General features: G+C 36.3%; 1 protein-coding gene across 4 annotated transcripts in view; it reads left to right on the top strand.

The window, feature by feature from the left end:
• DMD (dystrophin) overlaps nucleotides 1-25,225 on the top strand; it is an 895,878-nt gene that overhangs the window by 362,824 nt on the left and 507,829 nt on the right. For 3 of the 4 annotated variants that reach the window (XR_010068066.1, XM_063305211.1, XM_063305212.1), the window contains exons 1-6: nucleotides 5,534-5,728; nucleotides 5,990-6,174; nucleotides 17,866-18,016; nucleotides 22,390-22,509; nucleotides 24,080-24,181; nucleotides 24,261-24,368. Coding sequence is in view for 3 of the 4 variants with exons in the window: in XM_063305211.1 (XP_063161281.1) it covers nucleotides 5,582-5,728; nucleotides 5,990-6,174; nucleotides 17,866-18,016; nucleotides 22,390-22,509; nucleotides 24,080-24,181; nucleotides 24,261-24,368 (813 nt within the window). In the remaining variant the exon portion in view is untranslated. Of the gene's footprint in view, nucleotides 1-5,533; nucleotides 5,729-5,989; nucleotides 6,175-17,865; nucleotides 18,017-22,389; nucleotides 22,510-24,079; nucleotides 24,182-24,260; nucleotides 24,369-25,225 lie in introns of those variants that run through there. The other variant, XM_063305215.1, reaches the window with a different exon arrangement.

Below are 25,225 nucleotides of genomic sequence, written 5' to 3'. Positions count from 1 at the left end.
CAAATAAACAACAACAATTTTAATCCTCAATATGACTACCAAAGCAACTGATTTTATAACTGCAGGATATCTCATCTCTTTCCGCATAGATCTATCTCTATTATATTTACTGTATCTTCTATAGTCTTTGTTTTTGATCTTTTAGGTACTTTGATTTAGTGACAGAAATCACAGCAGATCTGCTTTTCTTCTATTGCCCTACCCGCAGCTATAGTACTTTATTAACCAACACACAATATTGTTATTGCTACCCATAATTATCAAGGTTAATATTTCCCATTTTCCCATTTTTAGAGTAAATTCACATTATTTAATTTCTCTTTTATTGCATTTTAAAACAAACACCTCTGTATGATGTATAGCTAAATTAATTTACAGCACCCACCTTTTCTACTGAATACTTTTAAAGGGATAGTTTGATAGGCACTCAGTAATTGCCCTCTTTCCTGAATGGAGAATTTCAGTTGATGGGGAAGGGGGATGTGAATCTGCTGAAGACCTTTACTCTGTGGAATGCCTCAAGGATCTCTATTCTTTTTTAACATCTACATGAAACTGCTGAGGCAGGTCATACATCAGCATTATGTCTGATATCATCAATATGCTGATGATATCCAGGTATACATGTCATCCTAAAAATACCCAAGGAGGTGATGTTGTAATGGTATGTGGGAACGACCTTGGAGGAAGGAGAAAGAGCCGCACTCTAGACAACTGCCATGCAAAAGATACCTCAGTACACAGAAGCAGAAAAGGAAGGGGAAGTGTTTCAGAAGCGACCGTCCCTAGTTTTCCAGAGAGGAAAAGGAAAGGAAGGGAGAAATACTTTGAGACTTGCACGATTGGTGTTAGTCCTTAAAGATAGTCCAGACAAGAAGCACAACAATGAATACTAGCTCTATCTTTATTGTAAGGTTACATTAACAGACACGTGCAAGACTTAAAGTATTTCTCCCCTCCTTTCCTTTTACTTTCTGCAAAACTAGGGAGGGTCCCTTCTGAAACACTTCCCATGGCCTCTCTGCTTCTGTGTCCTGAGATATCTTTTGCATGGCAGTTGTCTAATCGGTAACTCTTCCTACTGTGTACCAAGGTCATTGCCACATACCATTGCAGATGTGATGGGAGTGCTGGCTCAGCTCATGGAATGTTGTCATTATAGGGAGGGAAAAAAAAAAACTTACTGAATCCTTCCAACACAGAATAGTTTTGGGACTGTGGACTGAACAGTTCCAGATAATTCAGTATTTAATTTTGAATGTGGTTGTATTCTTCTGGTCAAAGGTGGTTCACAATTTGGGGATTATTTTAGCCTTAAACCTCCTGCTTTATGAGCAGGTAGCAGCTATGGCTATGAGGGCTTTTCAGTCACTACATTTTGTATGTCAGTTGCAACCATTCCCGGACTCGGAAATTTTGCTCATACTCACTTATGCCCTAGATACCTCCCATTTAGATCACTGTAACACATTTTACATAAAGAGCATTTGTAGCATTGCTGTGCTACAGCTGGTACAGAATGCAGCAGGCTGGGCAGTGATTGGTATCCCATTATACTGTACTTGGTGACCTCAGGAGCTGCGTTGTCTGCCAGTCAACTTCTGCATCTAATTCAAGGTGCAGGTTGTCACCTGTAGAATTCTGCATGGCTCCAGATCTGGTTATCTAAGGGCCCACCTTCTCCTGTATTCATTCAACCAGATCAAATAAGGACAGCTCCTAGGCTCATCCCTATAGGATGCCACCGATGGAGCACCAAAAGCATGCATTTTCAATAGCCAGCCCATTCTTTCAAATTCTCTTCTGGCAAAGATTCACACAGCTTTGTCCTTCTTTGGCTTCAAGAAAATGGTGAATGTGTTTTATCTTTCACAGGAGGAATCTGTGTTATAATTGAAGGTGGATTTGTGGGTGGATGGCATTTCTGTCTTTATTTTTTTATTTTTTATGATGTTTAAAATATTTTAAATATGTATTTGGGTTCTTGGGGTATTATTTTATGTTCATGTGGTTAGGTTCAGCTTCCAGGAATGGGTGGCATACAAGCCCAGTAAATAACTAAATAAATAATCAAAGTAATTAAAATGGAAAACTGATTTTTATCATTGAGGAATATTATCAGTCATAGAAAAGAAATAAGATAACTGAAAATTGTTGAAGCATCTAACTTAAGTGATATAAGCCTTATGTTTTTGTCCTTGGAATGCTTAAGTATTAAACTTTAATATTTTTTTCTAGAATTATCTAAAGAAATTAATGTTAACATCTAGAATTTGTAGGAAATTATTCCAGAAAATCTGTATCTGCATTGTACTGTTGCATCAGAGTTAGCTTTCTTTAGAGTCCCATTAGTTGTAATTAAGGAGAAACAGAATTAACTGAAAAATCTGCAAGTTGCAAAATGGGAAATGGATGCTTTGTGGGTAATGCACACAACTAGTTCTCTTCAATAATTATCCATTAGAAAAAATAGCTCATCAATATGAAATAAAGTTTATTTGAGAATTATCTTCATAGCAGTTTCCAACAAGGAACTGTAAATATATTGTATAGTTTGCTCAACGTTTGCATATCTAATGGAATGGAATGGGAATGAGGTAGTCTTTAATAATTTAATAATTATTGAGGAGCTGTGGAGAAAACAACTGAGAGAATAGAAGAAAATGGTTACAATGCAGAGAAACTGACAATAGGCTTCTCTGTGTGTATTTAATTAACAGAACAGTGCTCCCAGAAGGATGTTATGCCACAGTATAGCATTATTTGAAAGAGTTTTGTAGGGAAATTAAAGAAGGAATGTGCTAGAACTAGGTATACCTTAAAAAAAATGGAATGAATCTAATGTGTCCTGCTGGCAGTTAAAACTGTCTCCCTTCTTAAAATTCTAATTATTTAATATTCATTCCCCAAAATTAATATAGAAAGCAAGTATCTTGAGCCTGTCCTGACCATATAGGGTCATTTTCAGCTCTAAAATTTATTGTTGTTGTTGTTGTTGTTATTATTTCCATTATTTCACCCAAAAGTACTTAGTATACAATAACAAATTTCTGTGGATAGTTTTTGAAATAACATTGAGTATTCTGTATTATAGGAATAGTTTTAGAAGAATTAAAAGAGGTAATACTCTATTCTGTAGGATAGTATCAATACGAGTAGGAAAGTTGATTTTGGGGATAAACGCTAATTGGGAAAAGTATATATTTAATTAAAAGTCATTGAAATTTAGTTTTAAAAGTAGAATCTTGATTATACTTGTAAGAGATTATAATTATTATCTTGTATTTTGATGAATCCTTGATGTTGTGTCTACCCAGATCATTGTTTACTGGGGAAGGAAATTATCTGAGTAGCACAATCATGTTATAGAAAAATAACTTGTTTTATTCTTTAATACATTTGCACTTTGTAAAAGAAACAATGATACAAATCGATCTTCAGTGAATTAATGTCAGTATAACTTCTGTGCATGTAAGACTCCAAAACATACTAAAATGTATTGATGACTTACTTTAAAGATTGCCATGCCTATGTACCGGTAAGGCCTGTGGTTTAAGTAATACCAAACCATAATGTTCTTTATTTGTCAGCAATGGATAATAGGCCATTATTAGCTGTGGATTTATCCTATTTAACAGCAAAATTCTGAAAAAGGGTCTGCATACACAGAAAAGTTAGGGCTACTACTAAGTATACTTCTCTTGACCCATGTCAATTTACAACTACTGTATGGATCCCACAATAAGGAAAATAAAGAGGAGATCCAGAGGAGTTTAAAAAATCAGACAAACTTGCTTATAGAAGGTGCAAGTTTATCTGGAATGTGTACATTTTTGCTACCTGAAATTGCAAGGGGAAAAAATACACAGATATTACAATTTATAGTGAGGGAAAATGGAGAAAGAATAAGCAATATGTTATAAGATCTAGATCTTTGAATTAATAAGACTTCAGTATAATAATACACTATAGCTCAAATAGATAGATAACAGATAGATGATAGTGTGGGCAAACATTAGCATAATACATATTTGCCATTAATTTATTTTTGTCAATTCATCCCACTTTTTTTAAAAAAATAGACATCTTGCTATTAGTTATGTTATTGGGAGTACAATAAGCTTCCTTATGTTCGCCATCAGATATCCATTCACTCCGCCATCTGCACTTTCAGACAAGGATGTATTGATGATCGACTTCACTAGGCCCTGGAGCTTTGCATCAGTTCTGCTTAGATTTAAAAATAAGACATGTCAGAATGTGCATTCCAAATGTAAACCTTAATAGAATCCTATAATACTTGTCTATATATGTTAAATTCCTCACAGTTATCACTTCTTGATTCACTGTAGACCAATGCAGCTAAAAGAGAGGTCGTTCCTTGCAACTGAAATTCCCAAGCTAAGTTCTGTGCCTGTCAATTTATATTTCCAAAATATAAGATGTTGTTAAAAGAGGTGTGCTTCTGACTTTGACATCTGCATCTGAGAGTAAGAACTCTCTGCATTGATCTTCTCTTGAATGGGAAGGAAGAAAGGGTCATTTGTTTCCTTCTGCAAGGAAGTTGTTAGAAGGAAAGTGTTTGGCCTGGTGTGACACAGGCTTTTCCCTCTGTGAGGGAAATGTAGGACTTTCCTAATAGTTTAAAAATAAAACATGCAGAAGAATTAAGGCTACCTTCCGTACTAAATTTATCTCTGCCTCGCATAAAAACGTGATGTTTAATATTGCATATTTTGTCTTGTATAGAAAATTGGGATGTAAATAAAACAAAGAAACAAATGGTGATGGAGCTCCACATTCCTAATTAAAACCAGAGAAATGTCCCTGTCAATTGTTTTATATCTGACATTCATTAGATATACTTTGCAACCAGAGACAGATACATTCAGTGCAAATGACTGTTTTCTGACTCTTGCTTTTAAAAGACAAGCGTGATCCTAGCATAACAATAATGTAGACATATCATAGTTTAAAATTCATAATTTATTTGATCTGTAATTTAATACCTGACAAACATAATGTTCTAGGTTATACTGAAATCTAAAAAAAGATGAAGGAATTATCTTAACCTACAACTGCATTTTTATAAATATTTAAAATGTTTATAATGCATTAATGTCGCTTTGCATGCAGTTATAATATAAGTGTATTATATACAAATTGAGTATACAAACTGAGCTCTGCACAATTCATAAAAAATGGATGTTTCTGTTTTTAACAAAACATATCTATAACTAAGGCTATGCATGAAGAATGTCTGATAACTCTTTTTTTAATATTTATCAGATGGCTTTGTTTCCAATGCAAATTCCAATACCTTTGTTACAGAATAAATAATAATAATAATAATAATAATAATAATAATAATAATACATCTGTGTGCTTCACCAGATCTAATTTGTTAGACAAAACTGATGCCAGATGAAATATTATATTAAATTAACATAACTACATTTCATTTTTTAATCTAGAAGAAATATTTCAATACAATTTAAGTGAATTGTTCCTCAAATACCTTATTTTATTTATTTAGCAGCATTTTGAAAGCCATGAACAGAAGTTATTTGCAACGTCACCTATGGGCTCAGAAAAAGATCTAGAAAGCTACCAAACTGCATTAGAAGAAGTCCTCTCATGGCTTCTTTCTGCTGAAGATTCATTGCAAGCACAAGGACCCATATCTACAGATGTAGAGGAAGTTAAAGAACAGTTTCACACTCATGAGGTATGAATGAACAATGTTTACTTCAGTAATTATCACAAGATCTTCTAATTGCTTTTCTATGATTGCAGGACATCAAGTTAAGAACAACATTTGAGTGATATTTTTATTTCATTGGTATCCTTATTACAAAATACTTGAATCACATTGGTAATTTTTAAAAATTAGTTTATTCAAGAAAAAATGCTAACTTTAATATAATCTGTAAATTCTAAATACAGAATTGCTTTCTGTTGGTAATCATTGTTATAATGATTTTCCAAGGGTTTTATGACGGAATTAACTGCTCACCAAGGACGTGTTGGTGATGTTTTACAAGTAGGCAGCCAACTTTTGGGAACATCTGGAAAGCTTTCAGAAGATGAAGAAAATGAAATACAAGAACAAATGAATCTTCTAAATTCACGCTGGGAAAACCTCAGGGTCACAAGTATGGAACGACAGAACAAGTAAGTAAATATAGATTCGGCTAAGGAATGTTGTACAGGGTGAAATTATTGTTACACTATAGTATGTGGAAAAAGGGACGTGGTGGCGCTGCAGGTTAAATTGCTGAGCTGCTGAGCTTGCCGATTGGAAGGTCGGTGGTTCGAATCCGTGTGACGGGGTGAGCTCCCGTTGCTAGTCCCAGCTCCTGCCAACCTAGCAGTTCGAAAACATGCAAATGTGAGTAGATTAATAGGTACCGCTTCGGCGGGCAGGTAACGGCATTCCGTTTAGTTATGCTGGCCACATGACCATGGAAGTGTCTACGGACAAATGCCGGCTCTTTGGCTTTGAAACGGAGATGAGCATCGCCCCCTAGAGTTGGACACGACTGGACTTAATGTCAAGGGAAACCTTTACCTTTACCTATAGTATGTGGAACAGATATAGTGTAAATTTTTCTTCCTTTTTTTATTGCAAATGTATGAACATCAAACCTAATTCTTTTTTAAATAAAGAACTAATGTGAAAGTTCTATTTTAATAATTTGCTAAATTTAACTGGTGAATTTCTTTTGTCTACTATTGATTCAAAGTTTATTTCCTAGAATATTTTTTTAAATATGCTGACAGGGTGAAGCTTTAAAAGTTTCATTAGTCCATAAATTAATGGTTTCATAACAGGCTGTCTAATAAGCCCAAAGGAATTGTATTTCACCAGAATTATGATAATGCCAGCATTGTTTTTAGAATGTTCTGATTTAACAGAGGAACTCTTAGCAATAACTATGGCAATGTCAGGTCTTCAGTCAACAGATATATACACTGGTGGCATTGTTACTCTTTGTAGTAAAGCTTTCATTAGAAGTGTTTATTCATTGGTTTCTTTTTATAAGCAAGGACACTTGGGAACTAAGGCTTATTATTGCATTTAAAAAATGCAGTTAATTTTCTATTCTAATAAACTACAGCATATCTGTTACATTTTGTTCATGGAATGTTACATTAGGTAAAGGTAAAGGTTTCCCTTGACGTAAAGTCCAGTCGAATCCGACTCTAGGGGGCGGTGCTCATCTCCGTTTCTAAGCCTTGGAGCCGGCGTTGTCATAGACACTTCCGGGTCATGTGGCCAGCATGACGACTCGGAACGCCGTTACCTTCCCGCCGAAGCGGTACCTATTGATCTACTCACATTTGCATGTTTTCGAACTGCTAGGTGTGCAGGAGCTGGGATTAACAACGGGAGCTCACCCCGTCACGCGGTTTCGAACCGCCGACCTTCCGATCGACAGCTCAGTGGTTTAACCCGCAGCGTTTGTTCATGGGATGTTACATTACTTTTAAAATAAAAAGAAAATTGATATTAATTATACAAAAATATATCCTTAGAATCTTAAAATCTTTCTTTGGACCAATACTGATATGTCTCTATGCTATCTTGCAGGAGGATATAAAGTGATTCATAATACACATTCAGAATAGTTGGGTACATGCTGCTTCTTACCAGGGTGGGCTGCGGGGAGGTCCACTTAAGAGCCTTAATTTATCTGATGCTAAACCTAATCAAACTCAAAACCATCATCACGTTATCCTTGCTAATTCAATAAATTAGATTTTTCTATGAATCTAATCCTAGTAGAAAGAATTGCACCAAATGCATTAGATTCTATGAATTTCTTCTGTCACTAAACCATTTGAGTCTTAATTAAGTCTCCTCCATCTTTCTTATTCTCATTCTCAATCTCTCCCTCTCTCTATGAGAGTCGGCATGGCATAGCAATTAAGGTGCTGGTTTTATTCCTTCTTTAGGCATGGAAACCAGCTGGCCTTGGGCCAGTCACTCTCTCTTAGCCCAAAAACCAAGCTGGCTGAAAAATAAACCCCTTGTCTTACCACACACTGATGGCTTCACCATGTAATGCAAAAGAGGAAACTCTGCAACCAAAAAGGATAAATACTAAAATGGGATCGATGGGATAGATGGACTTGCTCTGACTGATATTTATATTTAATTCATTTATATCTTATAAATTACTTTGACTTACAAAAAAGTTGGAAAAAATGACATAATAAATGTGGTATGGGTTTTTACATCCATTCTAGGTCTTTGTCATCTTTTTTTCTTTAAGCTGAAACAGTCACAGTTAGTTTTTTAAAAAAGACAACAGTTTAGATTGTATAGAAAGCATTATGACTTTTCTCAATCCTATTTATCTACCCCTTCCTTGGCAATTCCTCTCATTCTGTCAACTTTTGCATCCTAGTGCTATAGAAAAATAAAACACTACATTCTATGATTCTGGACATTATCTTCTTCTTCTGAATTCCTCATTCTGCATTCATTGTATTTAAGATTCTTTCTTTTCTTTTCTTTTCACTGTTTACATTCTGATGTATTTTTTTAGTTCTCTGTTGTTGTTGTTGTTGGAGCCTTTAATGACATATTTATGTCCAGCATTGTTCTCAGATGTTTCTAGTAATTTAGCATTTATACGTATTTCAATATTTCATCAGCGAGGTTCGGATCTCTTCTTATTAAACTAAGTCCCAGCAGCACGCTCAAGGTAGTTCATGTATATGCACCAAGTCAGAGCGATGACAGAGAAGTGGATAGCTTTTATGAAGATCTCTCAACTGCTCTCTCTCAGAAAACAACATATACAACGGTGATTGGTGACTTCAACTCAATAATCAGAAAACAAGCTGTAGGGGAAAAATTTATTGGGAAGTATGGATCTGGTGAAAGGAACAAAAGAGGTGAAAAGCTTGTGACAATGGTGGAAACCAGCAAACTATATGTTGGCAACACGTGGCTTAGGAAGAATATTCAGACGATGGACCTGGATCACTCTGAATGCAAGGAAGAATGAAATCGACTACATTCTGATCAACAAAAGAAGATTGCTGAAAGATGTTCCTGTAGTGCCTTAATTTACTACAGGCAGTGACCACTGGATGCTAAGGACAAGACTAATTTTTGATGAAACAATCGAGAAGAAAATCTGTCCTAACAGTCAGGAACCATGCCGAGATGAGGAATAGGTCTCTAGTGTTTATTGCTGCTACATAAGACAGAATCCTAACAAACTGAAGAAGCGTGGGAAAACCCAGACAGATAAACCCCAAAGGTTAAGGCGGGTCTGATCTGTGTCTCTTTAAATGGCTGCTTAATTCCTCAGTACTACGCACGCGTTTCCCCCCTGGATAGAGGCCCCCTCCTGCTGGCCATCACTACTCATGACAAAATCCTATGATTTGCAAATCAAAAGCAGTTACCAAAATCTCTTGACAAAAATGTCCTGAAGGAAAGCTTTTCAAAGATGAATTGGAACCTGGTAGAAAATCATAATGAAGACTATAACAACTTCATTGAGAAGCTGATGCAATGCGCTAAAGAAGCAAGAACAACAAAGCCAAAAGAGTCAAAAGGAAGAATTTTGGAAGAGACCAAAAGGCTTCTTCAAAAGAGAAGACAGATGGCTAGAACTGCTTGGAATAACATTGAATACTCTCTCCTCTGCAAATTAATATGGAGGAAACTGAAAGAAGATCTGGAGAAATTCCGAGAGCAGAAACTACTTGAGGCAGCAAATAAGCGAAGCAGCATCAGAAAGTGCAAACAGGAAATAGCACTGTGTAAAACAACAATAGCAGCATTAAAAGATAAAAATGGAAAAGACAGGAAAACAAGACATCAAGCAAATCTGCAAAAAAATTCTACACGGGCATGGTTTGCATCCCATTTGGACATTCCAATGCCTCCATTGACTGCCACAACTGAGCATATACCACCCGTTCTAATAAGTGAAGTTTGGCACGCCATCTATCAGATGACACTTGGAAAAGCTCCAGGAAAAGATGGTATACCAATGGAAATACTGAGGGCTGGAGGTCACTAACTATGGAAAGCACTGGTGGAGCACTTCACCAGGTACATAGAGATGCAAAAAATTCCTGACTGCTGGAAGGAGTCCACTACAGTCCTACTGTACAAGAAGGGAGATTGCAAAGATCTCAAAAATTATGGGGTAATTTGCTTATTATCAATTGTCTATAAGCTATTCATGAAAGTGATTACAAACTGTCTTACTAGAACTTCAGACGACCAACAGCCACGAGAGCAGGCTGGCTTTAGAAGCAAGTACAGTACTACTGATCATACATTCACTCTTACTCAGCTCATTGAACGGTCAGGAGAATATAAATTTCAGCTTGCGATCACATTTGTGGACTATGGAAAAACATTTGACAGTGTTGACGTCAATGCAGTAATGCAAGTAATTAGTGAACAAGGAATCAACTCTGACTACATTGTGCTGCTCAAAGAAGCAAATACCAACTGCTTCATAAATATTACTCTCTTTGAAACCAAAATACGAATACCAGTGGAGAAAGGTGTAAAGCAAGGCAATACGATCTCACCTAAACTTTTCAACACTTGTTTGGAAAATACCATGTGCAAAATGAAATGGGAAGATGGAATTGATATAAACAGAGAGAAGATAAACCATCTCGGATTAGCTGATCGCAAAGGATGCTCAAAAACTGCAAAAAATGCTTCAACAACTTGACACCGAAAGCAGAAAGGTAGTTCTGAAGATAAATCCCACTAAAACAAAATATATGCAGACAGGGAACCTTCCAAAATTCCAAATGAGTTTTCAGAATGAACTTATCAAAGAGGTTGACCACTATGTCTACCTGGGACGGCTAATCAAAATGAACAACGATCAAAGAGAAGAACTGGTCAGAATAAAGAAAGCTGGATGGGCTAGATACAACTCCATTAGGGAAGTCTTACAGAATGAGAAGATTGATGGAAAACTTTGTGCTAATCTTTTTAATTTGACTGTCTTTTCGGTGCTATATGGAAGTGAAACTTGGTTGCTAACAAAGGCAGAAAAGGAAGAGCTTTCAAGAGTAATAAGGGCTATGGAAAGATCCATGCTGAAAGTTTCTCTCCGAGACTACATCCCAAGCAGCCAGATTAGAACACAAAATGTAATAAATGATGTCATTGTCGAATATCGAAAATGGAAGCTATGCTGGGCAGGATGGCTGTTGGACAACAGCAGTTGCTGAATGGTACCCAAGAGAAGTAAAAAGACCTATTAGCTGACCTCCAAGGAGATGGGAAGATCCAATAGTCAAGGACTTTGGCTGAACCTGGAGAAGGAAAGCCAGGATTTGAGACGAATGGAAAGCGAGTTGCGACCAGCAAGACTCTGTCCGGTGACAGTCTGGTCAATCAAGGTGAAGGTGATCAAGGTGATGTATTTAGGATGTTTTGTCTCACTATAGATAAATTTTTTGAATGACAAGTCCTTAAGAATATGAATGATTTTGGGATAACAAGCAATAGCTTTGTACTACATTTTGGAGTAAATATAAATTGACTAAAAAAGCATCCTACAGAAATAAGAATCTGTAATATCTGTTCAGCTTCCTGAACTCAGCACTCCGCTGGCATTTCCAGCCACTGACTTTTCATAGCTTGAATAGGCTGCTAGGCTCTGACTCAGCAGAAGTCTTTCAGATATTGTACTTGGTGCAGATATATAAGAATCTTTATTGCAGTTACCCTCTGTTAACATGAGGGATACAGTTTCCTCTTGTACTTATTGCAATTTTTAAACCTATTGCTTCTTCTTCTAGCCTTTCTCACCATTTAAAAGATTCTTTGCCCTGTGCTTCATGGCTTTAAAACTGAGCAATTGTTGTTTGTTGACATCTCTGCCCTGAGAACATCTGGCTCTTGACTTATCTGTAACCCCCATTAGAAGAATCTCTAAAGGTATGCAACGTACACCACAACATTGCCATGGAAGTAGAACACCATCTAAAGTCACAGCTTAAGCTTATCCTTATTTTAAGATGACTTTTTTATATTCACAAAAGGATGTATTAATATGGTTTCCAATAATGTGAATAGTTAAATCCCCATTTTCTAACAAAACACTATAACTGCAATAATCTCTATATTTGAAACTGACAGGAAAAGGGAAGTGTGGAGATATACTATAATGTAGCTCTGTTTAATCTATTTTAAATTTCTAATAAAATTCTCTTAGAACTTAATGAAAATGTTTTACTCCGGAGTATTAACTTAATGATATTATCACACCTGCTGATCTGCTAGGAAATTATTTCTTAGCAAGTCAGTAGCAAAGGAGCATAGGCTGTGGAGCTAAGCCTTCAAGCAGCAGTAGAGTGCTAACTCTAATGCTAACACCCACTGCCTGCACTAGCATAGGAAACTGCTTTCAGGAAAACAAAACTAGGGATGTTAGCTGAAGCAATGAAATGGCCTTATACAAAGAAAATATAGATTAGAGATCCAGAAATCTTTAAATAACTGTGTATCCATGTCTGTAAGTATGTTTTTCATAGTTGCTTGCTGTAGCAGCATCAGCTGACAGGTTCATGGTACCTACAAGAATTAAGAACTCACATTGTTCATCTCAAGGAAGAGATGAGCATTAAAAGGTGTTAATTTTTTTTTCTGCTTATGTTGTTATATACTGTTGAAATAGATTTAACCATTTTTATCTGTAAAATGGTATAAGATGATCAAACATCCTCTGCGAGATGCATGGGGAGGGTATTGAAGCAATCCAAATAGCTGACCAAATCATCAGAATTACACACTACTACTTCATTGTTGCAAGATTGCTGAATATTTAACACATCACTGATGTTTTATTTCCTATTCATACTCAAACAGCATACAGATAAGACACCAGCTTAGTATAGCTTTATGGCCAAAGGAAAAAGACTGCTTGATGTACTCTCTCTCTGGTGTACATCAGCCCCAGGTGTTGACTTTTTCAGTATTCTGTTTTATACCGCCATGCCTAGGAAGATGTCATTCCTGGATGGATTCTTCAGTTTCACCATTATGAGAAACCTATGATGTCTGGAAGGAGTCCTTCTTATAAGAATCTCAAAGCTGTTCTTGCCAACTTTCTAATTAGCATCAGCATCTCACAACAGTCTGATATCTCATATTGCCATTCTATTCATTTATATCCCCAGCCATGTTTAGATCTCTTGCCCAGCCTTGGCACTTAACCAGTTATTTTGACCTTATTTTTACTCACAGCTGCTGTTAGGATCCTTTCTGGGATGTTCTTAGTCTACTCCAGCCTTTTCAAAAATTGCTAGTCTTTTGTTCATTAACTAGAATGGCTGCTTACTACTTAGTGCCATAGTTAGCATAAGTTTCCAATATCTACATGTATAAATTCACCACAAATCTGAACAAATGAAAAATTTACATTTTATCTTCCCCTTTTCCTTAAAGCACCATCTAATTAGTTGGGTGACAGGAAACAGCTGGTGAGAGGGTAGAGGTTGTCCAAAGTCTGCACTTCTCAATTCATAGAAAAACCAAAGAAAGAAAAATATATTTTAAGAGTCTTCAGCAGAGCTTTGGTTTAGAGAGATTGGAGAATATAAGTAGGCCAATTTAGGTCTGAACTAAGCCAATTGGAGTTTTGAATGGGAATTTTCTTTTATTTATTTGATAGTAAGATGAGTGATTTAAAACTGTCCCTTTCCACTGAAATTGCTGCTCTACAATCGTTTAAGGGACTCTTACATACAGTCTTTACATCATTTCAAAATCAGCTACACATCTATGCAATCTCATGTGGTCATCTATGTTCAGCAGCTGAGCCAATTTCTGACTGAATGTCTGTATATCTAAGATTGCAATATCCATTTACAGCACTGAAGCTCTATAAAGCTTGAGTTGCTAAGCCTTAATTCCAGCCTTTCCTACTTCGTCCCCAAGAGATTCAGCTTCTATAGTACCATGGCAGCTTTGAATCTCTCCCTCATAAATATCAACCACATTTGTGGGTGATGGGAAATCACAGGGAAATAAATACAACATGAACTAAGGACACAAAGTTGCAAAACGTTAATTGAATTCTATTCTTTGCACTTCCCTATTGGATGGCTAGAACTGAAAGGCTCCTAGTGTTCTCAGTATTTTGAGGTTACCACATCAAAGATAATGTTGAGTTGCTTTCAAGATGTTTTGAGGGACTAGGAAATTAAAAGGGTAATATGTGGAACTGTAATGAAGTTTAATGAAGAATCCTAGTGGTAATATTGAGAAATCTTTATTTTCCAGTTTTGTTCCAAGTAGCATACCCATCTTTTTCTAGATTGCATTTCTGGTGAAGTTTTTAAAATTTCAGAAGTGCTGTTCACAGTGGTGTTGTGGGGATAAAATTACAGGAGATCCCTATATAAACTGGCTTGAGTTTACATAGAAGCATAAAAAAAGACAGAATAGATTTTACTTTTTTTCCCTTTCATTTCTGTTCATATGCCTCCTAGTGAGTTTTTTGCAGTAGCATTACTCATAGTCTATTCATTGTTCCTGAATAGTTAATAGTTGTATTTTATGAGCATTTTACATTTTTGTTAGTATAGAACAGATGAGACATGTAAAGTGCTGCTTCTGATTTGTAGTCAGATATGAAAAACACACCATTTGCCAAGGGATTAGAAAATATCTATTTATTATTCTTTGTTAGACCATTAGAAGTAGGATGATTCAAAGATCACAAATTAATACGCCTAATGATTAGAAGAGGCTGATCCAAAATTTGGAGGTAAATTGAGTTCTTGATCCAAGATCACATGATAGACTGAGCTTCTGCACCTAAAATAGTGGTTTCAAAATGTTGTGTCATTTCCTGAAGTTGATGGAAGCCCCTTGCAAGGAAGAAAATGAGCCATCTTGATAAATAAAACAGTAATCACAAGAATGCTTGTGCACCATATGGGGGGGGGGGGGATAGATAAAATCCACTGATATGTACTCCCAAGGTTGCAAAGGGAAATGCAGGGGCTGGAGGAAGCTGGCCAATTTCTTGAAACAGACTTGGCCCTGTGACAAACATGACAAGATGAAACATAGTTCTTGACAACTACTTTCACCCACAACTACCATAGTAAAGGTAAAGGTTTCCCTTGACGTAAAGTCCAGTCGTGTCCGACTCTAGGGGGCGGTGCTCATCTCCGTTTCAAAGCCTTGGAGCCGGCGTTGTCCATAGGACACTTCCGGGTCATGTGGCCAGCATGACTCACGGAACGACGTTACCTTCCCGCCGAAGCGGTACCAATTAATCTACTCACATTTGCATGTTTTCGAACTGCTTGGTGTGCAGGAGCTGGGACGAGCAACGGGAGCTCACCCCACCGCGCGGTTTCGAACCGCCGACCTTCCGATCGACAGCTCAGCGGTTTAACCCGCAGCGCCACCGCGTCCCACAACTACCATACCCCTATGAATATCTGATGCAGAGTTTTAAACACACCTCCATGTCCAGCAGATCTGTTGTCATGGCTGTGGGTCCACTTTACTATTAATTATGAAGGCTACTCCATTTCTTCTGTGGTCCTCTTGTCCACAGTAGTAGATCTGGTGGTCATTTGATGTGAAGTGGCCCATTCCAGTCCATTTCAGTTCACTGACACCCAGAATGTCTATCTTTAATCTTGACATCTCACCATAACCACATCCAATTTGCCCTGGCTCATAGATCTTACATTCCAGGTTCCAATGGTGTGTTGATCGTTAGAACATCGGATTTGCCGTTCACCACCAGCACCATCGGCCGCTAGCCGTTGTTTCGGCTTTGAGCTAGCTGCGTCATCACGTCTGGGGCTAGTTGAACTCATCCTCTGTTCCTCCCCAGTAGCATTTTGACCATCTTCCGACCTGGGGGTCTCATCTTCCGATGGTATACCGACATATCTCTGGTTGTACTGATCCATTCAGTTTTCACGGCAAGAATACTGGGGTGGGTTGCCATTACCTTCCCCAGGGATCGCATTTAGTCTGACCTCTCTGTCATGACCTTCCCGTCTTGGGTGTCCCTTCACGGTTTAGCTCATGGCACCACGACAAGGTAACGATCCTTTGCTGAAGAATGCTATCTTTACCACAAGCAAATCTTATTGAAAATGTCATAGTTTCACTCAGCTGGTCGAAGGAGGAGGAGATCTTTTTCCACTCTTTCTCTAATGGAGAAAAGCAGGTCCTAATTCAACTTCTGAGGCATCAGTTTGCACCAAGAGTTGGTGAGCGTGGTCTAAGTAGCAGCTATGAAGACTATTCCTCAAACACTGCTTGCTCTCCAGTAAACCGTATGAGCTTTACTTAGATATTTGTTAACTCAGAAAAGTGGCAAAAGAAACTTAATGTTTAAATACTAGATTTTTAGAGGCTCTGAATTTTTTTTTTTTTTTTTGGCATAAGCAACCAAATATTTTGTTACAGTTTCATGTTTGTCTGCAATAAAGATTCTAAACTACCTAAATTGTGTTTGGGGGTCTTCTGCCATGTCTAACTGAAAATTGAATTAAGATTTAAGTGTCTGGAAATGTGTGATTTACTGCAAAACCTCCCACAAATACTTAGACCAGTTCAGAGGATGGAAATTGGTATACTACTCTTGCCTGATCTGGAACTATTTAAGTGAAGCTGGCTGCCTCTTCGAGATTATGAAATTGAACTCAACAGGAGTGCTACAGAAACTTGAGAAGATTTTGTTTATGAAAATTAAGTAGGCAACATGTTGCAGCGGGCCACATCCAGCTCCTAGAAGGCCCAGCTGAGGCTGTAGCTGGAAATCCAGTGGAAGACCTGAATAGCCTTCTGCCTATGTTGTCGCACTGGCTGAACTCATGTTAAGGAGACCCAGGCTCTGATGGCTCAAGAGATTCCCTGGGATAAGCAAGTGTTTGTGAGAGAGAAAAGTTTAAAGCCGGTCAGCCAGCTGTAGCAGCTTCACCTTGCATAAGTACATAGAAATGGAGTGATGAGATTAAAAATATATATATTTTTCTTCTTTCCTGTATCTGTCTAATGTTATTTGGGTGAGTCAGCTCCTTCCCCAGGGATAAATTCACAAAAGGCCTCCCCTTGTTTCAATAATGTGTTAACTCCTTTATTCATGCCTTTAAGGAAATCAGCATTTATGAGATTTGTAATCCAATAAACTTTAAATCGGGCCATATATGTTCTTACTTCAGCTGCCTACAATGGAATTTTTATCTTTATAGGCAGCACTGCCATTAAACCAGAGAAAATGGTCACATTTAAAAGTGGATGTGAGATTAAGGGAAGAATGGTTCCTCATAAGATTGCGTTCTGGAAGGAAGACTGTTGCACAGTTTTAACCAAAATACAAGAGAAGCAAATGTGAAAAATAAGGACTATATAAGGGTAATGGCATGCCAAAATAAGTTATATATCATTTATTTTGGTCTGTTTGAGTACTGGGAAAGGACATTGGTGAAGTGAAGCAACGATAATTATTCAGTCAAGAGTTCATAGTTGTTCTGCCATATCATCAAGATAAAAATATATTTTGAAACAACTCAGCTGACTTCAAAATGATTATTGTTAGTTTCGGCTTCTGCTCTTTGCCAAATGGGATTTATTTGTAAGCACTCTAAAAAGCCTTTCTGTATTGATTGTGTCTTCTGTATTTAATATGAATTGTTCATTTTAGTTCCATTTGCACTGATTATAGAAATGCAGCTACAGATCTATCATTAGAACAATGATTTGTGATAGAATTTCTAATCAACAGGTTTAGTTAACCTCAGCTGAAGATTCAAGATGCAACAGATATGTTGAATTCCTTACCTAGCTTATTTTTATTCATTCTTAAAAATATTTCTTTCTAGTTTACACCAAGTTCTAATGGATTTACAAAACCAGCAGCTCATCCAGCTGTCTGACTGGTTAGCTAAAACAGAAAAAAGAACAGCGAAGATGGAGTCAGAACCTCTGGGGCCTGATCTAGAAGGCTTAAAGAGGCAGGTGGAAGAGCATAAGGTAAGCTGTAGTTTTCAAAAGCCACATTAATTACTTTTTTAAAAAAAATATCCGTAAAAATGTCAGCACAGTACTGTGTAATATTTATATTAAATGAAATACCTTATTTTGTAATTCTAATTTAATATAAAAAAATATTACCACTTTGGAACATTGCACAGAAATGGTAGATTCCTTATTAATATAAGGATGTCATAATTGTATTTACTTATTTTTCCTTAACACATTCATTATTCAGATAATAAAAAGTAACCTGGTAATGATAAGAGGGAAGGGAATTGCAATATGCTATTTATTGCAAAATATAATAATAATGTTTCAGATTTTATTATTCCCTAGTTTCTTTCTTTTGCTATCTTGTGCTTTCTTTCAACAGTACTCCACTAGCTAATCGGCGCTATTAGTTATTATAATTGGGATTTCTAATCTCATTAGCAGTGCTGTGACTTTGTGTGTGCAGCCCCTAAGCACAGTAAAGTATTCAAGCTGAGTACCTGCTTTTGTATGGAAAAGATGAAATATTTTTGAAAGATGAATTTAATCATAAAAGTAACAGCCAGCATATAATGAACCAAAGAACTGGATAAAAGTGTGTTTCTGTTGTGTGTTTCTTTTGCACTCTAAGAAGTTTTCTTACACACACACACACCATGACCTCTAAAGGAGCTTCCACTGTAGATGAATTAAAGCAACAAGCCATAAGCAAAAGAAAATAGATAAAAGAAAATACAGTAATACAATACATATGCAATAATACAAGGAGTCAGTAATCAGATGTATCCTATAAGGGATATTCATACCCTTATATCAGTAATATAAGGGTATGAATATCCCTTATAGGATACCCAATTTGTTCAATGTATTGGGTTCTTATGACCGCTACCTTAGTTATAAACTTAGCCATTCTGCATACAATATGCACATTAGAACCCAGAAGGAAGTAAGACAGTCTGGTTTGGACCCCAGTGTACTGTTCTTTCTAATAGGGATGATAAATATTTAAGCCTAATGGGTACATATAATTGGCAATTGAACAAAATATGAAAAATATTTTCAATGGCTGGTGAACCGCATATGCAGGTTCTCTCATGATATGGCAAGTGGTGGAAGCGCCCATATTTGTCCATGGAGTCCGACAACTCAAATCTAGCTCTAGAATAGATCCTTCTTAAAAATTGTGGCAAGCTCATTAATATATATTTTTCGGGTTGAAAAGTAATTTTATTTTAGCCAACCATCTTAAAGATCTATTTTTAGTCAATAATTCCATGTCAGTTTGTGCTCTAATATCCAGGACTCGCTGTTTGAAAATTTCCCTTGCCTGGGAGGCTGTTGAGAGCAAATACTGAATGGAAAACCCATGTTGTGAAATAACTTCAAAGAGTTGGCTAATCCAAGAATTGGGCTGTGCCATATTTATCTGTTCCGTTAAGCATATTTTAGGAAGTCTATCAGAATCCATTGATTGGATCCTCAGCCAGTATGTGAAAACTTTAATAATTAAATGGCTATGTAAGGAATGGATACCTAATTCCGCTCTGACTGCAGGGGCAGACGTGTTCTTATCAGTTCCCAATATGCATCTTAAAAAGTGGGTCCAAATTTGTTCAAGTGGGGTAGCTTTATTTAAACCCATAATTCTGCACCATAGGTCAGCATTGGAACAATTTTGGCCCTAAACACTTTCAATATAGGGGTCAGAGTGCCTGGATAATTGTAGTTAAATAATTTATATCATCTTTTAACACTTTCCATGGCCCTTGCCGAGCTTCTTTTGAAATGATTTAACCATAACCCTGTGCTGGTAAAAACCACTCCTAGGTAGTTGAAAAAGTTAACTTGTTCAGTAGACTCCCCATTTACCTGCCAGTTATATTTCACACTTTTTCTGCTGAATACCATCACTTTGGATTTGCTTTTGTTGATGTTTAGAAAATTGAGAGCACAGTAGGTATTCAGTTTTTGCAACAGACTTCTCAGGCCTATTTGGGAATGTGTCATTAGAACACATTTGGGAATGTGTCATCAACATATAGTAGAATATTAATAAATTTATCAAGGATCTTTGGCATATGCATATCTACATCATACAGGAATCCTGGTAAATCATTGACATACAAGTTAAAAAGCCTTGGGGCTAGTATACAACCCTGTCTGATGCCATTGCAGTTGGGTATGCTCTTAGTTAGAGAGCCATTTATACCTGTATGAACTTTCAGATGTGTGTTTGAATAAAGGGCCTTAACCAAGAGTAAGAGTCTGGGTTCCAAATTTAAACTGGCCAAGTTCTTCCACAAAATATTTCTATTTATTGAATCAAAAGCCGCACTGAGATCTATAAATGTGGTAAACAGTTTCTTGCCATTTGTTAATTGCTTTGATAGAAGATGATATAAAGTAAAACAATTGTCTATTGTGGAGCGCTCTGGTCTAAATCCAGCTTGTTCCTCCACTAAGAGATTGTACTTAAGTCAGAAAGCATTGAAAAAGCAAAAGTCTAAATTGTATGGCATATATAAAAAATATAAAGCATTCTTCTCTGTGAAAGATACATCCCAAAAGGGATGGAGATCATATACTCATATAGTGCTTATCCCTATTCTTCTCCTTTTTGTATTGCATAAGCAGAACATGAAATAGAGCTATACTTTTTTTTTTCTCTCTCTCTCCTGCTGTTGAGAGAAGAGTATTGCCTGCTATAATGATAAAGATTCCAGGATTTGTTCAGGCAATATGCATATGGAAGTCAGTTGATGCAATGTATTGTTAACAGCTGATTAGGTATCAGCAGCATCCAAAACTTGTTGACAGATGACTAAATAAAGGGAAAGAGAGAGAGAAAGGTAAACCTGATGGCCCATCTGTTACTAGCAAGTCCATTAGCAACATACAGTCTCCAAGGGTCTTTCCTCCATGGTATACTTCTACTGATGGGTAAAATTGAAAGAAAATTCCAGATGTCTCCCCCTTTAATACAGACAGGCTTTCTCAATCCTCAGGATACTGACCTTAGGATGTAAATTGCCTGCCACTGATTTTAGTACAAGGAGTAAGAGAGAGAAGCTGCAGTGGCTTTTCCCTATGCCTGAAAAGCAAAGAGCCATATCCCATAGAGCTTTTATGGGTAGACCTTTGCCTGGTTCCTTCAGGAAATGACAGTAGTTTTCCACAATATTTGTCATGAGTACTGATGGCGAGCAGGAGGGGGCCTCTATCCAGGGGGGAAAATGCATGCGTAGTACTGAGGAATTCAGCAGCCATTTAAAGAGACACAGATCAGACCCACCTTAACTTTTGGGGTTTATCTGTCTGGGTTTTCCCACGCTTCTTCAGTTTGTTAGGATTCTGTTTATGTAGCAGTAATAAATACTAGACACCTACTCCTCATCTCAGCGTGATTCCTGACTGTTAGGACAATATTTCTGTTAAAATAGGTGAAAATTCTACCAAGGCAGATATTTATGCCAGTTGTAATTAATGGAAGTGAAGCGGTTTTTAAGCAAAACTATCCTTTAAAACTTTGTATGGTTGGTGTCCTGGACTCCCTTTGGTAATGAGACTCAGAGTGGGAAGGCCAAATTCCATGCCCTATAATGAAAAACAAAAGAAAACAAAACCCTGATGTCTGATCTAATCAGTGCAGATTAGCCATGTATTATTTGAATCATGAGTGTTAAGAAAAACAACTTCCCCTAGAGAACTATATATAGAAACTCTTTCAAATGCTACACTTTTGAAATATCACTGGCTTAAAATGCATAGAGCGTAGTACAATCTAAAAACAAGTCCCCTAGAAATTCATATTTTATTGAGTCATTTATGAATGTAATAATTTGACCTTTAATGTAATCATAAATATAAAACATTCAGAGAAGTTGTTCAAGACTAGATGCTGCATAGAAAATGAATAATAAATAAGTATACTGTATAGTTATACCAAAAACAAATACAACTGAAACTGTGTCCCTTAGCTAAAAGACAATTATTATAACATTGAATAGCAGTGCAATCCTATACTTGTTTCCTCAGAATTTTCACTGTCTTTGGTGAGGCTTATTTCCTAGCAAGTATGTTAAGTTTTCATCTTTTAAGGATTCAGGAAAAGGATAATAAGACTTTTTAAGAAGCGGAGTCATATATTTAGCAGTTTTCTTGAACATTCCATTTCTAACTCCCTAATTTTTTGTGCTAGAAATTACACAAAGCATGTTTTGTGATATACTTTGGTACAAATTCTTCAGTAAGGCCTTTGTTGTATTTATGCTAATGATTAATGCCTGGTCCTATGGCTCTAAACAGCTCATTTTCTTAAAAGCAAAACAAGCTGTCCTTGTGTTTATTTTTTAACAAAGCTTTTTTTTCTTTTATTATAGGCACTTCAAGAAGACTTAGAACAGGAACAAGTCAAGGTTAATTCACTCACTCATATGGTAGTTGTAGTAGATGAACCTAGTGGAGATAAGGTTACGGTTGCATTAGAACAACAACTTCAGGTAATCATGAAATTGTACTTCTGTGATAAAATGTACTCTGCAGGAAAATAATATCTTACATCTTAATTTTAGAATTAGTAAAATTTTAAGTTGAGTATTTAAATAGGTTATGGCACTAAAAAATATCCAACACTACCATCTTAAAACAAGATCTTGGGCTAAGTTAGTGATATATGACTCCATGCATATTCCTCCTACACCTTAGTTATACTGAAAATATATCTTTCTACAATAAATGAGAGGTAAAACTGTGATATGTTAATATTATTTAAAACTGAATTGGTCAATCTAATGTTGGTTTATGTTCCATAAAGAACTATTATCCCAGTAACTATCCCAAGAGAAAAGTATCAGACGTGTGCCTCCTCTATTTCAGCACGTTGCACTGAATAGAACCTCGAATGAATGAATGAATGAATGAATGAATGAATAATTTATGATTTGGAAGAACAAGCATTTTACTTTCTAAATCTGAATTGTGCAAATATTAACTTATATGTACTCCTGTTCACTGTTATTTTTCACTTATCTTTTCCTTTCCACACAATTTTACTAAAAAAGATTCCCCCCCCCCACAAAAAATGTGATTGATATTACAGAATTAGCTATAGAGTCAAATTTTAAAACATGCATCATAGGAAAAATCACTTGAATGTACAGTAATGCTATGATGATTTAAATGGATCTGTAATTGTGGTGATAGAATAATTGGTGACAGTTTACCATGATGTCAGATTTGGCTGTGAGTATGAGTGTGTGCTGCACACATTATGAGGAACAATGAATACAATTTATGAAGCACTGCTTTCATTCCGATAGCCAAGTTTCAATCCCTTTGAAACTGTTATAGAAAACAACTTCAAATATCTTCCCCTTTTGAGTGCAAGTCTAATGCTGAGTTTTTTATAACCTATAATTAACATTTGTTACAGTTGTAATTCTCTGTCAGTATAGTTTCTTGATCATTGTACTTCTTTCAATATTTGCATCTTGTTAGACTGTTACGTGTTTTTTCACAGTACTGTACTGCTTCTAAGTCATGCTATATTTCAAATAGACTTGTTTATATTGTTTTGGTGTGGTGGAACTTCTTTTAGCAGGAAATTAGAAAACTACTGTATAAAATCAAGTATTAATCTGGCCTTGTATCATTTGACTTGGTGCTGATTGCTAGAATAATGAAGGACAGTTCTAAAAAGGTCAAAGTACTGTGAAACTAATTGTAGATTTTTTTAAAAATCAGTTCAATCATGTCCAATTCTCAGAGACTGCCTGGACAAGTCCTTGCAGTTTTCTTGGCAAGGTTTTTCAGAAGTGGTTTGCCATTGCCTGCTTCCTAGGACTGAGACAGAGTGACTGGCCCAGGGTCACCCAGCTGGCTTTGTGCCTAAGGCGGGACTAGAACTCCTGGTCTCCTGGTTTCTAGCCTGGTGCCTTAACCACTACACCAAACTGGCTCTCTAATTGTAGATTACCCAGTTAATCACAACATTACATAAAAATATCTAGTCTTGTATAAGGAAAGTATAACATATTTATTAATTTCTGAATGTTAATGTCATTATTTTAGCATTTAGGAAACCGCTGGGCAACAATTTGTAGATGGACAGAGGATCGCTGGTTTATTCTGCAAGATATTCTTCGAAAATGGTTGCAATTTACTGAAGAACAGGTTAGGCATATCTATTTACTAGTTGCTTTAAAATGTTTAATGTGCAGTCTTTCTGAACTTTTTTTTTTTTAATCTTTAGGGCCTTTTGGATACATGGTTTACTGAAAAGGAAGAAACTGTGACCACTATCCATACTACCGATTTCAAAGATCAGAAGGAAATGTTGGAAAATCTACAAAAACTGGCTGTATGTTTTTTTGTATATTTCTCATTTTTCTCTGTTTTTTTTCTCATTTTCTCATGTATTTCAGCAAAGGGCCTGTAAATGACCCAGTCAAGTAACTTTAATCAAAATTCTGGCAGCAAAATATTCTGGATGTACTCAGCTATGGCTTTATGGGTCTAAACCGGTACTTTGAAATGAACCCAGAAAACAAGGTGCCAGCTGGCAAATTTTTAAGTTTTGGCAACATTCCAACCAACAGTGAATAATATTACTTTTCTCTTCTGAGGAGTACTGATAAGGAAGTCCATACCGGCAATTTACAGTAATGTAATGGTTAGCCTATTCTTGTTTCTAAAAGCGATCTTTTTATAAACCTTATTTTCTTAGGGTCTTAAAAATTAAGAGCACGGGTTTCCACAGAGAAAGGTGATGAAACATGTGCCATGATGTCACATTACTTGTGTTAGATGTTAGGACACAAGTGCCAACAGGCTTCTCTTATTTCTGCATCATTGTGGCTTGCTGCAAGATACTGCTGATTAGGAGATAAAATCTGCATCATTGTTATCATCTTAATAGCTGTGATTGTGTATGAATTTTTAGCATTTACTGTACATTTCATTTATGAAATAATCTTTGTAATTAGTACTTGTATATTTCATCAGATTCATGGTAGACATAAAATGGCATCAAGGACTTTATAGCTCATATGATTTGCCTATACTCTCTACCACTTTAGGACAGACAGCACATATTACTTTATGATCTCCAGTCATTTTTAAATTAAGCCAATTATTATTATTTCTGTGCTGCAATTTGTAAATATTTGGTACACCTAAAGGAAACATTTTATATTATTTTTGTTGATGGTTATCTTC

The sequence above is a fragment of the Candoia aspera genome, chromosome 5 (genome assembly GCF_035149785.1).
Source record: "Candoia aspera isolate rCanAsp1 chromosome 5, rCanAsp1.hap2, whole genome shotgun sequence".
In the NCBI taxonomy this organism is placed as follows: Eukaryota; Metazoa; Chordata; class Lepidosauria; order Squamata; family Boidae; genus Candoia; species Candoia aspera.
Note: the sequence above shows the minus strand (reverse complement) of the source record. Positions and strands in the feature narration are given on the sequence as shown.